The sequence below is a fragment of the Pseudochaenichthys georgianus genome, chromosome 4 (assembly GCF_902827115.2).
Source record: "Pseudochaenichthys georgianus chromosome 4, fPseGeo1.2, whole genome shotgun sequence".
NCBI lineage: Eukaryota > Metazoa > Chordata > Actinopteri > Perciformes > Channichthyidae > Pseudochaenichthys > Pseudochaenichthys georgianus.
The window spans coordinates 2892829-2907138 of NC_047506.1; the positions used below are offsets into that span (position 1 = coordinate 2892829).

At 44.2% G+C, this 14310-nt stretch overlaps 1 protein-coding gene across 1 annotated transcript; it reads left to right on the forward strand.

Moving 5' to 3' along the window:
* Positions 1–10: 10 nt before the first annotated feature.
* Positions 11–14202, forward strand: nit2 (nitrilase family, member 2). The gene is made up of 10 exons (XM_034082013.2): positions 11–82; positions 1532–1650; positions 2134–2254; positions 2838–2926; positions 3008–3101; positions 3193–3267; positions 6358–6436; positions 6749–6847; positions 7025–7080; positions 13803–14202. Exons 1-10 carry the CDS (start codon positions 55–57, stop codon positions 13901–13903), a joined length of 861 nt encoding a protein of 286 aa, XP_033937904.1. The 5' UTR covers positions 11–54; the 3' UTR covers positions 13904–14202.
* Positions 14203–14310: the final 108 nt, after the last annotated feature.

The window sequence follows — 14310 nt, forward strand, 5'->3', positions numbered from 1 at the left end:
CATCCGGAACCACATCCGGCTGTCTGCTCTAGGACTGTGAACCCAAACAGACCCATGTCAACTTTAGCTAAAGCGATGTCCAGTAAGTATGGTATTCATTTAAACTTATTTAAAGTCGTGCATTAATCTAAGTGCATGTACAGCTTTGTGTTATCCACCGTGTGTAGAAATTCAGACTGTTAATCTGCGTTTCTGGTTAATTTAGACAACATATTTAAAGTAGCCTATGTATACATGTTTGTTGTTGTTGTGCTTCTATCATTATTATATTATATCACACCCTTTATTCCCTTTACACAAAGTACATGTGCATGTTCGTTGTCTAATAAAACGAAATGCAGTTTAGCATAAACAGTCAAATGCAGACAGCGAATTACAATACATGTAATATACTGAATTATGAAAGTTGGTAAACTGCACTACACTGTTCAATAACTCCTTGCTAAATTGCTCATATAAGTGCAACTGCTAAAATAATTGTAATACATTATATCAGATTATTATTGTTGTGTCATGCAATGAATTTACAATATTGTTCATGTTAATTGACGCAGTAGTGACTTACATGAATGCAGCATTGAAGTTATACTCTGGGCAAGTACAAAGTACATGTCCTACACAACAAACGGCAGTTTAGCATTTGTGTAATGGTTAATCAGAAATACTTAACAGCAAAGTGCAGATAAACAGACACATAATTGTGATAACTGTTATATGTCATGTAAAAAAAGGGTGGATTTAAGAGTGGAGAAATTATCGTTTAATTAAATTAAAACGCTCACGCTCTGTCTGTTTTCCTGTTTCAAGGCTTCTATTGTCATGTGTGCACAGCTACAGTGTAGTTATGATAATGAAAATCTTAGGTCACAGGCTCCTCCAACAGTGCAACACAATAAAACAGATAAAATAGTACAAGAAAATAAAATAGAATATAATAGAAACAGAATATAATGGAAACTGTGCAGAATAGTCTATACAAACCGCTCAGTTCAAACCTCAGCCCGTATCTTTGTTATGCTTTAACGCTTTGCTGCATTTTGTCTTTTGAAGCTGTTGCTATTCTCTGTGTTTCTCTTTCAAGCCAGTTCAGGACCGGTTGCAGGTTAAATTGCCCTCCCTGGTGCTGTGATATTGCACCGGCACCATGGGGAATGTCTGGTCTTCAAGGTTCTTTATTTAGTCATACGAACATAGCTACAGTGTAGTTATGCCGATGAAAATCTTGTGTCACCCCCTGTCTCATGTCTTTTTCTACTTCCTGTCTCTCTGTTTTCCCTCCTGTCTGATTCTGGTCACCTGGTGCCCTTGTGTTTTCCTCCCCAGCTGTGTCTCGTCCTCTGATTGGTCTTGAAATAAAGGGAATTTTCAGTTTAAAACATTTGTCTGTTCAACCTGCTCTGCTTAAACCCTGACACATGTTAGTGAAAGTAATGCTAAATGTATTACAGTAAATGTGTCTTATGTGGCAGATCTTTTTTTTATTAAGTTATTAAGTCGTTACATAAACACGGTGTTTTTTGTGTTCCCTCAGAGTTTCGCCTGGCTGTGGTGCAGCTGCAGGTGGGGGGGGTGAAGGCTGATAACCTGAGCCGAGCCAAGAGGCTGGTGAAGGAGGCGGCCGGGCGGGGGAGCAACCTGGTGATGCTGCCGGTCAGTGAGGAGAGGGGGGGGGGGTCATTATTTACCTTTACCTCTATGGTCCCATTATCCAGTGCACTGTAATCCGAATCAGACACGGGTTTAATAACAGGTAGGTTGACACGTACGAGGAATTTGACTTGGTGTCGTGGTGCATACATAACAGTAAAACAAAAATAAAAAAACACAGATGGAGAACTATTATAAGAAAACTATAATAACTTTAAAAATATAGTAAAATAAAATATGGCAGTATTTACAATGAATAGAATGGATGACAGCTACATAAGTTATATTCAGACCCAGATGCTGATCATTCCAAAACAGGGAATGTTTGTGTCGAAAGTGTAATCTCTGGCTTTTCGGGGGGCAATAGGATACAGCTTGTCTAATGTATGTGAGGAGTGGGACTAAATGCAACATATCAGTGAGTTACAGTCCCAGAAGCTGCTAATGTGAAACTGAAACCCATATTTTCTACCGTCATCGTTCCAGGAGTGTTTTAATTCCCCGTACGGCACCAGCTTCTTCTCTCAGTACGCAGAGAGGATCCCCGGAGAGTCCACAGAGCTGCTGTCAGAGGCAGCCCGGGAGAACCAGGTCTACCTGGTGGGAGGTGAGAGAACCGGGTTTTAATCCACGGTACATTTACATTTTGAAGGAGCTCTATGATGCTCGTCTTCAGGTGTATATCAGTATGTAGTGTCTCTACTGGGACATGTCTCCGTGCTTTAATGTTCAAAAAGCTGCAGCACCTCTTTTCACCCTCTGTCTGAAACCAGAGCCCAGTCTGCTCTGATTTGTTAGCTGGCCGGCTCTGTTGTGATTGGTCAACCTGCTTAGAGTTGTCCCTCCCCCTTAGCCTAGCACGTACAATGTGTTGGAGCGCTAGCCAATAGGAGCGCAAGTGTAACAGAGATGTCACTATGTTTAGGGAGTAACCAAAGATTCCAATGGAGGGTTTCAGACGGGGGGGATTTTAGCCTTTGCAGACCATTTACATGCACAAAAACCTTTAGCACGCACTACAGGACAGGGAAAACCCCAAAGTGCATAACAGGGCCGCGCGGTTTAAAAGATAAGAAAGCTAAGCCCTAACATGACAGGAAGCACTTGAAATTACAAATGAATAATAATCCAAACTTTTTTAATGTATGTAAATGGCACATTAATGTAAAAGGCATTCTCTCATTCACCAGGATCGATCCCTGAGGAGGACGGGGGGAAGTTATATAACAGCTGCATCGTGTTCGGGCCTGATGGGGAAATGATCCTGAAACACAGGAAGGTACGTGAGCTTCAACTCCAGTTCTTAGTTTGTGAATAGTTTAGTTCTCAGAGATCACAGCAGGTAATGTGTATCTTCCAGATTCACCTCTTTGACATCGACGTGCCGGGGAAAATCCGTTTCCAGGAGTCCGAGACTCTGAGTCCAGGAGACACTTTGTCCATGTTTGAAACACGTAAGTGACCTTACTCCGGTGACTAGTCATTTTAGTAGAATACATTTTTAAAGTAACCCTCCCACCCCCGCACTCTGTGATTCTCCCTCAGCGTTCTGTAAAGTGGGCGTGGGGATCTGCTACGATATCCGGTTTGCAGAGCTGGCTCAGCTGTACAGTAGACAAGGTGAGAGGGGGATATCAAACTGCAATCTGGGCTGACTTTACAGATCATTTAAAGGTCACCTATTATGCAAAATCCACTTGTTCATGTCTCTTCTACATCAACATGTGTCTCCTCTTCTTCATGTCTCTTCTACATCAACATGTGTCCCCTCTTCTTCATGTCTCTTCTACACCAACATGTGTCTCCTCTTCTTCATGTCTCTTCTACATCAACATGTGTCCCCTCTTCTTCATGTCTCTTCTACACCAACATGTGTCCCCTCTTCTTCATGTCTCTTCTACATCAACATGTGTCCCCTCTTCTTCATGTCTCTTCTTCATCAACATGTGTCCCCTCTTCTTCATGTCTCTTCTACATCAACATGTGTCCCCTCTTCTTCATGTCTCTTCTACATCAACATGTGTCCCCTCTTCTTCATGTCTCTTCTACATCAACATGTGTCCCCTCTTCTTCATGTCTCTTCTACATCAACATGTGTCCCCTCTTCTCCATGTCTCTTCTACATCAACATGTGTCCCCTCTTCTTCATGTCTCTTCTACATCAACATGTGTCTCCTCTTCTTCATGTCTCTTCTACATCAACATGTGTCCCCTCTTCTTCATGTCTCTTCTACATCAACATGTGTCCCCTCTTCTTCATGTCTCTTCTACATCAACATGTGTCCCCTCTTCTTCATGTCTCTTCTACATCAACATGTGTCCCCTCTTCTTCATGTCTCTTCTACATCAACATGTGTCCCCTCTTCTCCATGTCTCTTCCACATCAACATGTGTCCCCTCTTCTTCATGTCTCTTCTACATCAACATGTGTCCCCTCTTCTTCATGTCTCTTCTACATCAACATGTGTCCCCTCTTCCTCATGTCTCTTCTACATCAACATGTGTCCCCTCTTCCTCATGTCTCTTCTACATCAACATGTGTCCCCTCTTCCTCATGTCTCTTCTACATCAGCATGTGTCCCCTCTTCTCCATGTCTCTTCTACATCAACATGTGTCCCCTCTTCTTCATGTCTCTTCTACATCAACATGTGTCCCCTCTTCTCCATGTCTCTTCCACATCAACATGTGTCCCCTCTTCTTCATGTCTCTTCTACATCAACATGTGTCCCCTCTTCTTCATGTCTCTTCTACATCAACATGTGTCCCCTCTTCCTCATGTCTCTTCTACATCAACATGTGTCCCCTCTTCCTCATGTCTCTTCTACATCAACATGTGTCCCCTCTTCCTCATGTCTCTTCTACATCAACATGTGTCCCCTCTTCCTCATGTCTCTTCCACATCAACATGTGTCCCCTCTTCTTCATGTCTCTTCTACATCAACATGTGTCCCCTCTTCTTCATGTCTCTTCTACATCAACATGTGTCCCCTCTTCTTCATGTCTCTTCTACATCAACATGTGTCCCCTCTTCCTCATGTCTCTTCTACATCAACATGTGTCCCCTCTTCCTCATGTCTCTTCTACATCAACATGTGTCCCCTCTTCTTCATGTCTCTTCTACATCAACATGTGTCCCCTCTTCCTCATGTCTCTTCTACATCAACATGTGTCCCCTCTTCCTCATGTCTCTTCTACATCAACATGTGTCCCCTCTTCTTCATGTCTCTTCTACATCAACATGTGTCCCCTCTTCTCCATGTCTCTTCTACATCAACATGTGTCCCCTCTTCTCCATGTCTCTTCTACATCAACATGTGTCCCCTCTTCTTCATGTCTCTTCTACATCAACATGTGTCCCCTCTTCCTCATGTCTATTCTACATCAACATGTGTCCCCTCTTCTTCATGTCTCTTCTACATCAACATGTGTCCCCTCTTCTCCATGTCTCTTCTACATCAACATGTGTCCCCTCTTCTTCATGTCTCTTCTACATCAACATGTGTCCCCTCTTCTTCATGTCTCTTCTACATCAACATGTGTCCCCTCTTCTTCATGTCTCTTCTACATCAACATGTGTCCCCTCTTCCTCATGTCTCTTCTACATCAACATGTGTCCCCTCTTCTCCATGTCTCTTCTACATCAACATGTGTCCCCTCTTCTTCATGTCTCTTCTACATCAACATGTGTCCCCTCTTCTTCATGTCTCTTCTACATCAACATGTGTCCCCTCTTCCTCATGTCTCTTCTACATCAACATGTGTCCCCTCTTCTCCATGTCTCTTCTACATCAACATGTGTCCCCTATTCTTCATGTCTCTTCTACATCAACATGTGTCCCCTATTCTTCATGTCTCTTCTACATCAACATGTGTCCCCTCTTCTTCATGTCTCTCTACATCAACATGTGTCCCCTCTTCTTCATGTCTCTTCTACATCAACATGTGTCCCCTCTTCCTCATGTCTCTTCTACATCAACATGTGTCCCCTCTTCTCCATGTCTCTTCTACATCAACATGTGTCCCCTCTTCTTCATGTCTCTTCTACATCAACATGTGTCCCCTCTTCTCCATGTCTCTTCTACATCAACATGTGTCCCCTCTTCTTCATGTCTCTTCTACATCAACATGTGTCCCCTCTTCTCCATGTCTCTTCTACATCAACATGTGTCCCCTCTTCTTCATGTCTCTTCTACATCAACATGTGTCCCCTCTTCTTCATGTCTCTTCTACATCAACATGTGTCCCCTCTGTGGAAAGAGACTCTGAAAGTTTCAGGAACAAAGATTCTCTCTCTTTTTGATCCATTTCTATAAAAACCTGTCTGAAAATGAGCTGATCAGATTTTGGCCACTTTATGATGTCATCACGATTCTTGTGTAACCATTAGCCAATCAGCAACCAAGGTAACCCCCCCCCCCACCTTATCACCTGAATCTCCTCTAGAGCTCCATTGAGTTCTTTGTAACCAAATGTCTCTCAGAGGGGCGTGGGGAGGGGCTCCTTATCTTCATCTAAAGTAACAGACAGAGAATCAGCACTTTGGAAACAGGGCTGAAACAGAGGGGATTATGGGTAATGCTGCAATGATCTGTTTGGTGTTTGGAGCCAATCAGAGACATGTTCCGTATATATCTGAGAGCTGTGATATATTGATGAAAAACAGTATAATAGGCCCCTTTAATGTTAATATGGGTTGTTTGTGTCCTCAGGCTGCCAGCTGCTGGTGTATCCCGGAGCTTTCAACATGACCACGGGTCCGGCTCACTGGGAGCTGCTGCAGAGAGCCAGGTTAATATTCATCGGAGGGGATCATGAGACTGTAAAGACTCCAAACTTCAGACATGGCTACATAACATTCGATAGAGAGTGAGATTAGGAAGAGAACCAGAAAAAAGGAAACCCTCCAATAGTTGTTTCCTATAAGTCTGAGCCCGGGTTGGATCCTTTCATAATTAATACGTGCAATATGTCCTGCATTAGAAGCGTCACCATGATTGCATGTAAATGATGTGATGATAATTAACTTTAATACTATTTTTGAATGGCGCATTTTAAGTTTAGAGCCTTATGACCTAAGAGTTCTCTTTGTTTGCCCTGCAGGGCGGTGGATAACCAGCTGTACGTGGCCACAGCGTCTCCTGCTCGAGACGAATCCTCTTCATACGTGGCCTGGGGACACAGCACTGTCGTTAACCCATGGTACAGAAACAGACACCCTCTGAACAGCTGTGTGAATGAAAGGGCTGCAGAATATTTTAAAAGAAAAGTGGTGGATTAGATATATGAAATAGTATACTAATGTGAAACTACTCGTAAGCTTTTGTTTTTTGTGATACATTTTTGCAGACTTGTGATTGTTATAATTTGTCTTTTCAGGGGAGAAGTGATCTCAAAGGCCGGGACAGAGGAGGAAGTCATTTACGCAGACATTGGTGAGTGGAAGATCAACAGATGCGTGATATTTGAAAATGATTCGTCTTAGCCATAGCAGACAATTGACATGCACTAAAACCCCAAAAAGCAGAATAGGGCCTCTTTAATGCAGGGCCGTTGTATTGGATTGCATTAGATCGCCCAGGTGTCTTTTTTCTTAAATTCGTTAAAAGTTGTCCTGATTCTATCTTTTTCCGTCTTTTTTTTACACTTATGCTTTTATTGAGTTTTCACAACAATAATAACAGAACAACAAAACATAATGCACACAAATCAGTTGTAAAATAAAGCACAAGTTGTCTGAAGACCTTCAATATGAGAGAGAGAGAGAGAGAGACTTTTTTTTACTTTTAATAAAACCTTTATTTAAGTCATTTTAAATTAAAAACTTACAAAATCATCACATTCATGACTTTTTTTTTTTAAAATATTCATATCAAAGCCACTTTTTTTTTTTTTCTCTTTTTTTTTTTAATTTGATAAATTCAGCTCCAGCGTACCATCTTCCCTTGTCGTACATAGCACATGATTGACCCCCCAAAGAGTCCTGAAAGCAGGCAGGTTGTTGGTCACACTGTAAAAAGCATGTTCGACTTTTAGCCGAGCAGCCACCAAACCCTTCACACTCTGAACAACATCTGTCCAGCCTTGCCCTAGCATCTGGTTCTTCCTGGTCCTCCAAATTGCTAGTTTAGCAGTTGCAAAGATAGCATTAATCAGAGTGAGAGTTACTCCTTTTGTTGCCACATATCTAGGCCCATATACAAATAGTGGAAGTGAAAACACCTCCCCTAACCCTTCCACCCATCCTTTCAGTAGCCCAAATAAGCCTGCCAGCCGCGTGCAAGAAACTACCAGGTGCTCAACTGTTTCACTCTGCTGGCAAAACGGGCACTCGTCCCCAGCACTTGGATCAAGGTGAGCTCGGTGTCTGTTTGTAGCTAAAGCTCCATGTATAATCCTCCACTGGAGGTCAGCCATCCGTTTTTCAACAGGACGCTTATACAGGACCCTCCACCTGCCTTTAGGGGTAAAGCCTGAAGGGAAAAACTCGTTCCACCTCGACTCCTTGACCTCAGCCAGAAGACGGATGTGAAGCGTCTTGACACAGCACTGGTACAGCTGCTTTTTCCCACAGGAACTGAAACTGCCCAGAATTGGTGTTTTTAGCGAGAGAAGTTTTCCACGCTCCTCTTGCCACTCTCCGACAGCAGCACTGACGGTGAGTGAGGGAAAACCATAGTCATTCTCCTCCTTCCAAGTGTCCAATCTAGCAGGATCCTCAATGAATGCCCTCTCTGGCGCCGACAGGGACTGCATGATGTCTTCAACGATCTTCTGTATCACTCTGGAAGACCTGATGTTTATGGTGTGACAAAGAGTTTCAACCGATGTTCTTTTCAGATGACCCAGCTTGGTGATGCCAGCCTCAACAAACTTTGTTCCCAAAGCTGCAGATGAAAAGGTTGCAGTTGGGAAGAGGTCATTCTTTTGGAGTGGCTCCTCGAACACCCACATTCCCGGTCTCTGGTCCGGGGTCCGTGTGACCTTTAGTGTCTGCCAGGCGTTAAGAACGGATCTGTAGAAGGATGTAAGTCCCGTCAGGTCAGCTTCAGTCGTCCTGATTAGGAAAAGGTGTTTATCCATCCCAAGCCTTCCAGCCTTCCTGAGGAGCAGCCGAGCAGGATCCACCCAGCGCTGCCCGCTGCCGTACAGCAGTCTCTGAGCAGTCTGCAGTCTAAAAGCTGCTGTTCTGGACTGAATGTCTATGAGCCCTTGCCCTCCCTCTGCCACAGGGAGATACAGGACCGAAGCCTTCAGCCAGTGTTGTCCAGACCAGAAAAAGTTTACAAGGCACCGCTGTAGTTCCTTCACCAGCCCTGGTGGTGGTGCCAACACTATGAGCTTGTGCCAAAGAGAAGAGGCAACGAGATTATTCACAACCAGAGCTCTTCCCCTGTATGACAGCTGAGGTAGCAACCATCTCCATTTAGACAACTTAGCTTCCACCTTGTCCAGCACTCCCTCCCAGTTCTGTTTTTTAAACTCCTCAGTCCCTAACTGCACACCTAGGACTTGAATCCCTCGTCTACCCCACCTGATGCCTCCAGGAAGACTAGGAATGTCCCCTACTCTCCACTGGCCCACTAAAACAGCCTCGCTCTTTCCCCAGTTGACCTTGGCTGAAGATGCTTTTTCATAAAGGGCAAGGCTTTCCTTCAGTTCCTGTACATCCGTGTGACCCTGGATAATGATATTTATATCATCTGCATATGCTGACACAACAACAGGAGGGCTGTGAGACATCTCTGGTAAACAGAGACCCCTCAGTCGGCTCCTCAACCTGCAGAGAAGAGGCTCAATGGCAATACTGTAAAGCTGACCTGAGATAGGACAGCCTTGCCTGATCCCCCTCCCAACCGGCACAGGGACACTCAACCCTCCTCCCACTTTTATTACACAAAAAGCTTCATGGTACAGAATCCTTACCCACGACAGGAACCCCTCCCCAACACCAAAAGCCTGCAGTGTTGTAAAGAGAAACTTGTGATCTACACGATCAAAAGCCTTCTCTTGGTCAATTGATATGATGCCAGCATTGATATCATACAATTTACATATGTCAAACACATCCCTCATTAAAAACAAACTATCAAGCATCGACCTATCTGGCACACAGTATGATTGATCCACAACAATCAGTTGACCAATAAAAAGTTTTAATCTGTTTGCTAAAACCTTTGAGAGGATTTTGTAGTCCGTACATAAAAGAGCCACTGGTCTCCAGTTTTTTAAAGAGGTCAAGTCTCCCTTTTTAGGAAGCAGAGAGAGAACTGCACGCCTGGAGGAAGCTGGGAGTATCCCTTCTTCAAAACATTCTTTAAAAACATCCAAAATGTCCTGTCCCATAAGACTCCAAAAATGCTTAAAAAAGTCTGATGATAATCCATCTATTCCAGGAGCCTTTCCTGACGCCATCTGAGACACAGCGGCAGTTAGTTCATCAAAAGTCAGTTCAGAGCTGAGCGTGTTCTGTTCCTCTGAGCTCAGCTGAGGAAGTCCCTGCAGAAGCTCTGCAGCAGAATCCACATCACATCCATCAGCCTTGAACAAATCCGTGTAGAAATCCACTGCATGCTTCCTCATCTCAGCCGGCTCCGTGGTCACCTTTCCCTCAGGAAGCCGCAGACACAACATCTGTTTTCTCTTTACCACTGATTTTTCCAAACTGAAAAAGAAGGCAGTGGGTGCGTCTATGTCCTGGAGTTTGGTGAAACGGGCTCGGACTAAAGCTCCTTTGGCTCTTTCTTGCATGAAGGAGTTAAGCTCCTGTCTTTTTCCTTTTAAACTGGCATTCTTCTGTGGATCAGCTTGTGAGAGACTTTCCAAATCTATTATGTATTTTTCTAAATTCTCCACTACTCTCTTAATGTTGGCTGTTGAATAGGAGGTGTATTGTTGACCAAAAACCCTAATTTGGGCTTTTCCTACCTCCCACCACTGAGTAAGGGAAGAAAAACTATCTTTCCTAGATCTCCAGTAAGCCCAAAACATTTTAAATTGTTCACAGAAATTCAAATCATGTAGTAACCTATTATTGAAATGCCAAAAAGACCTGGGTTTTCCATTGGAAGATAAAATCAGCTCCATCAAGACTAAATGATGGTCTGTAAAAGCAACAGGGATGATCTGACAGTTTGAAACCCTAGCAGAAAAGGCCTTGGGTAAATAAAACCTGTCCAATCTGGCTGCACTAACTCTACCATCTGATATTTTGACCCATGTGTGTTGCCTGCATGTAGGATGCATCATCCTCCACACATCCACCACATCACTTTTCTTCACAACATGGGACAATACAGAGGAAGACTGAAGATGTCGCTCAGCTCCAGTCCTATCCAAAGTGAAGTCAGTGCAACAATTCCAGTCTCCACCCAAAACAATAAACTCCCCTTGACCAATATCACTTATTTTCTCTTCCAATACTTTAAAGACCTCTTCACGCTCAGAGCCTTGGTTTGGTGCATACACATTAATAAAGCTAATCAGAAAATCATCTATTCCAGCTCTCACTAGAATGACTCTACCCTTCACTACCTCTGTGCTGGATATTATTTTTATATTTAAAAGCGGTGAAAATAGAATCGCTACTCCTGCACTCAAATTTGTCCCATGGCTAAGGACGTGCGGCCCCCCCCCCCCCCCACCAGAGACCCCAGTCAGTTTCATTTCTGCTGTCACTGTGAGTTTCTTGTAGAAATACTACATCTAGCTTTTTCTGTTGGATAACTTCCGTTACTAAGGCTCTCTTTTGAGCGTCTCTGCCCCCATTCATATTTAATGAGGCTACCCTTAGACCCTGAATGTGAGGAGAAGAGAGACAGGCCATTAAGAAAAAAGATAGGAACAGACAGTAAGGAGGAAACACCCGGTGCTGTATGATCATATTCAATTATTTACGACTCCTTTTTTTAGGCACTTCGGTCCCTTTGTTTAAAGCTTTCCTCAGTCTAGTGATGTGTTTCTTGAGGCGATACCGTTTTTTTTCATCAAGTAAGTCTAGCCCAACAACCCTCTGAATTGTCTTGGCTGACTTAACAAACTTTTCAACATCTGGGAAATAATTTTTTACATTTACTGATTTCCCGAAAGTTTCATCCAGAAACTCCTGGATCTGTTCAAAAGAGTAGAGATCCCCACTCTGAGAAACACTGTCAGACACGGAGACACTATCCGATTCAGAGTCACACTCCATATCTGCTCCATCATAACCAGCTGATTTGCCCCCCTGCTCTGCCTCATTTTCCAGTTTTTGTGACAGCTGAGCTTGTTTCCCAGAGACCACCTGAAGCTCCTGCTCTGAGCACTCCATCACACCCTCTTTACATCCAGCCCTTACCTGAGCTTCAGCCTCCACAAATGTTTTTATATTAAACCCTGCAAACAACGGCTTAACACCCACAGAAACTGCGGCTTTACCCGCCATCATGGGACCAAACATAAACCCGCCTGGCACCACTGCTTCGGGCAACACAGGCACAGGCACGGCTACACTGGGCACAGCGAGTGCGGGCACGACGGCCCCAAGCACGGCTGCACCAGGTGTGGGTACAGCGGGAGCGGGCACGGGTGTAGCAGGAGCGGGCACCGCGGCCCCCGGCACTGCAGCCGCACACACGACTGCGCCAAGCACGGGCACGGCGGCCCCGGCGGCTGTAGACACGAGTACGTCAGCCCCGGAAACAGGGGCCGTAGCTCCGGTAGCTCCAGTAGCTCCGGTAGCTCCGCTCACAGGCCTAGCAACTCCGCTGGTTCCCTCTCCACTCTCATTCACAATGTTTCCTTCCAATATAAGTGCTGCTATCAGTCTCTGCGGACAAGCGATCTTCTTGTGCCCCACATCACCACAACCAAAACACTTGACACTGCCAGCACTCGCATACACCATGTAGAAACCTTCCTCATATTTAATACGGAAAGACACATCCAGTGTTTGCGATGTGCTGTCCAAAAACATAAACACCTGTCTCCGCAGAGACTGCACGTGCTTCAGCTTGGTGTCCTTACAGCCCAGACTCACCGTGCGGAAGCCACTCGCCATTCTCCCGTAGCGTTTAAGCTCTTTCTCCAGCGTTTCATTAGGAATAAATGGAGGGACTCCCGATATGGTAATCCGGGTAGAAGGCACTGCCAGTGGGGACACTTGTATGAACTCATCATTTATGTTTAAGCCACTTTCAATTAACTGGCTTACCAACTCCTGCTTCTTTACAAAACTACCACAGCTTTATTCATGCGGGATGCGTAGGAGATGTTTCCGTGTCCCACCTGCTCCCCCACCGCCAGCAGCACACTCTCCACCGTACTGTTCTCCTGAGGGATCACCCTCACCCCGTGTCGCAGGGACGGCATCTCACAGGAAGCCATCCCTGCAGAGAAACACGCTTCTCTCACGGAAGAAAAAACTAACTACACTCACAACAAACAAGACCAATAAACAATCATACAATGAACAAAGTAGAAGAAGAAAAAAGTGAAAACTTTTTCGAAAAGTTACCATCAAACCTCACCACGCTCTCAGCTCACCACCACCGAACTCCTCACACACTCAGAGAGAGAGAGAGAGAGAGAAAATATCCGAAAATACCCGAAAATACAATTTAAATATTTTGCACACTTATTCCAGGTGTGCCACTGGTTACGGTGCCGCGTGCCAGGGGTTGCCGACCCCTGCTGGACAGGATTGAATTAGTCATTCACTTACTCATTGGTGTCAACCATGTAAATATTCCACTTTTCCCATTTCCTATTGAATGCATTCTCTTGGATTCTCAAAACATGTCAACTTTTCCATTACAAAAATATCTTGAACAATTTCCAGCCACTGCTCCTGAGTCGGAGCGTTCACATTAAGCCAATTCCTAGTTATAGCTTTCTTACTCGCTGAAAGTAAAACCTTAATCAAATATAGATCGCCTCCCATCACAACATCCTTAATGTTCCCAAGATACATCACCGGGCAGGTATTTGGGATTCCTTAACCCATTATAATGTTGACAACTGCATTAACCTTCTCCCAATATGACCTTATCTTGTACAGTTCCAGGAGATGTGTGAGTGGTCCGCCTCCATGTTCCCACACAACCTCCAACACTGTTGCCTGCTCTTTATTTTGGGTGTTATGAAAAAGCGAGTCACTGATTCTATCTTCTGATCTCAGATCTGCAGTATTTAGCCGACGTCAGGCAGCAGATCCCGATCACGGCTCAGCGTCGAAACGACCTCTACTCAGTGACCTCTGTGCAGCGAGGAAACAGCTGATCGAAGAGACGGAGACACAAACACTGCTGCAAATCTAACATCTCGCTGTTGAACTAGAGATGCAGATCAGAGAGAGGAGCTCTGTTCTTAAGATGTGATTATTCAGTGTGATGGCTGGGGTATATATATTGTAAAAGTGAACATTTTCATTTTATAGCTTTTTTAATGTGACAATCTGCAACATTTCATTAATTTCATTGTAAATTAATCCCTTGTTTGCAGATGAAATGATGTATTGATTTCCACACTAGATATTTCAAATGTAAAAAGAAAATATACTCATGCAGTAAAATAAATCTAAAAAACAAAAAGTTGTATTGTCCTTTTATTTTACACACACACACACACACACACACACACACACACACACACACACACACACACACACACACACACACACACACACA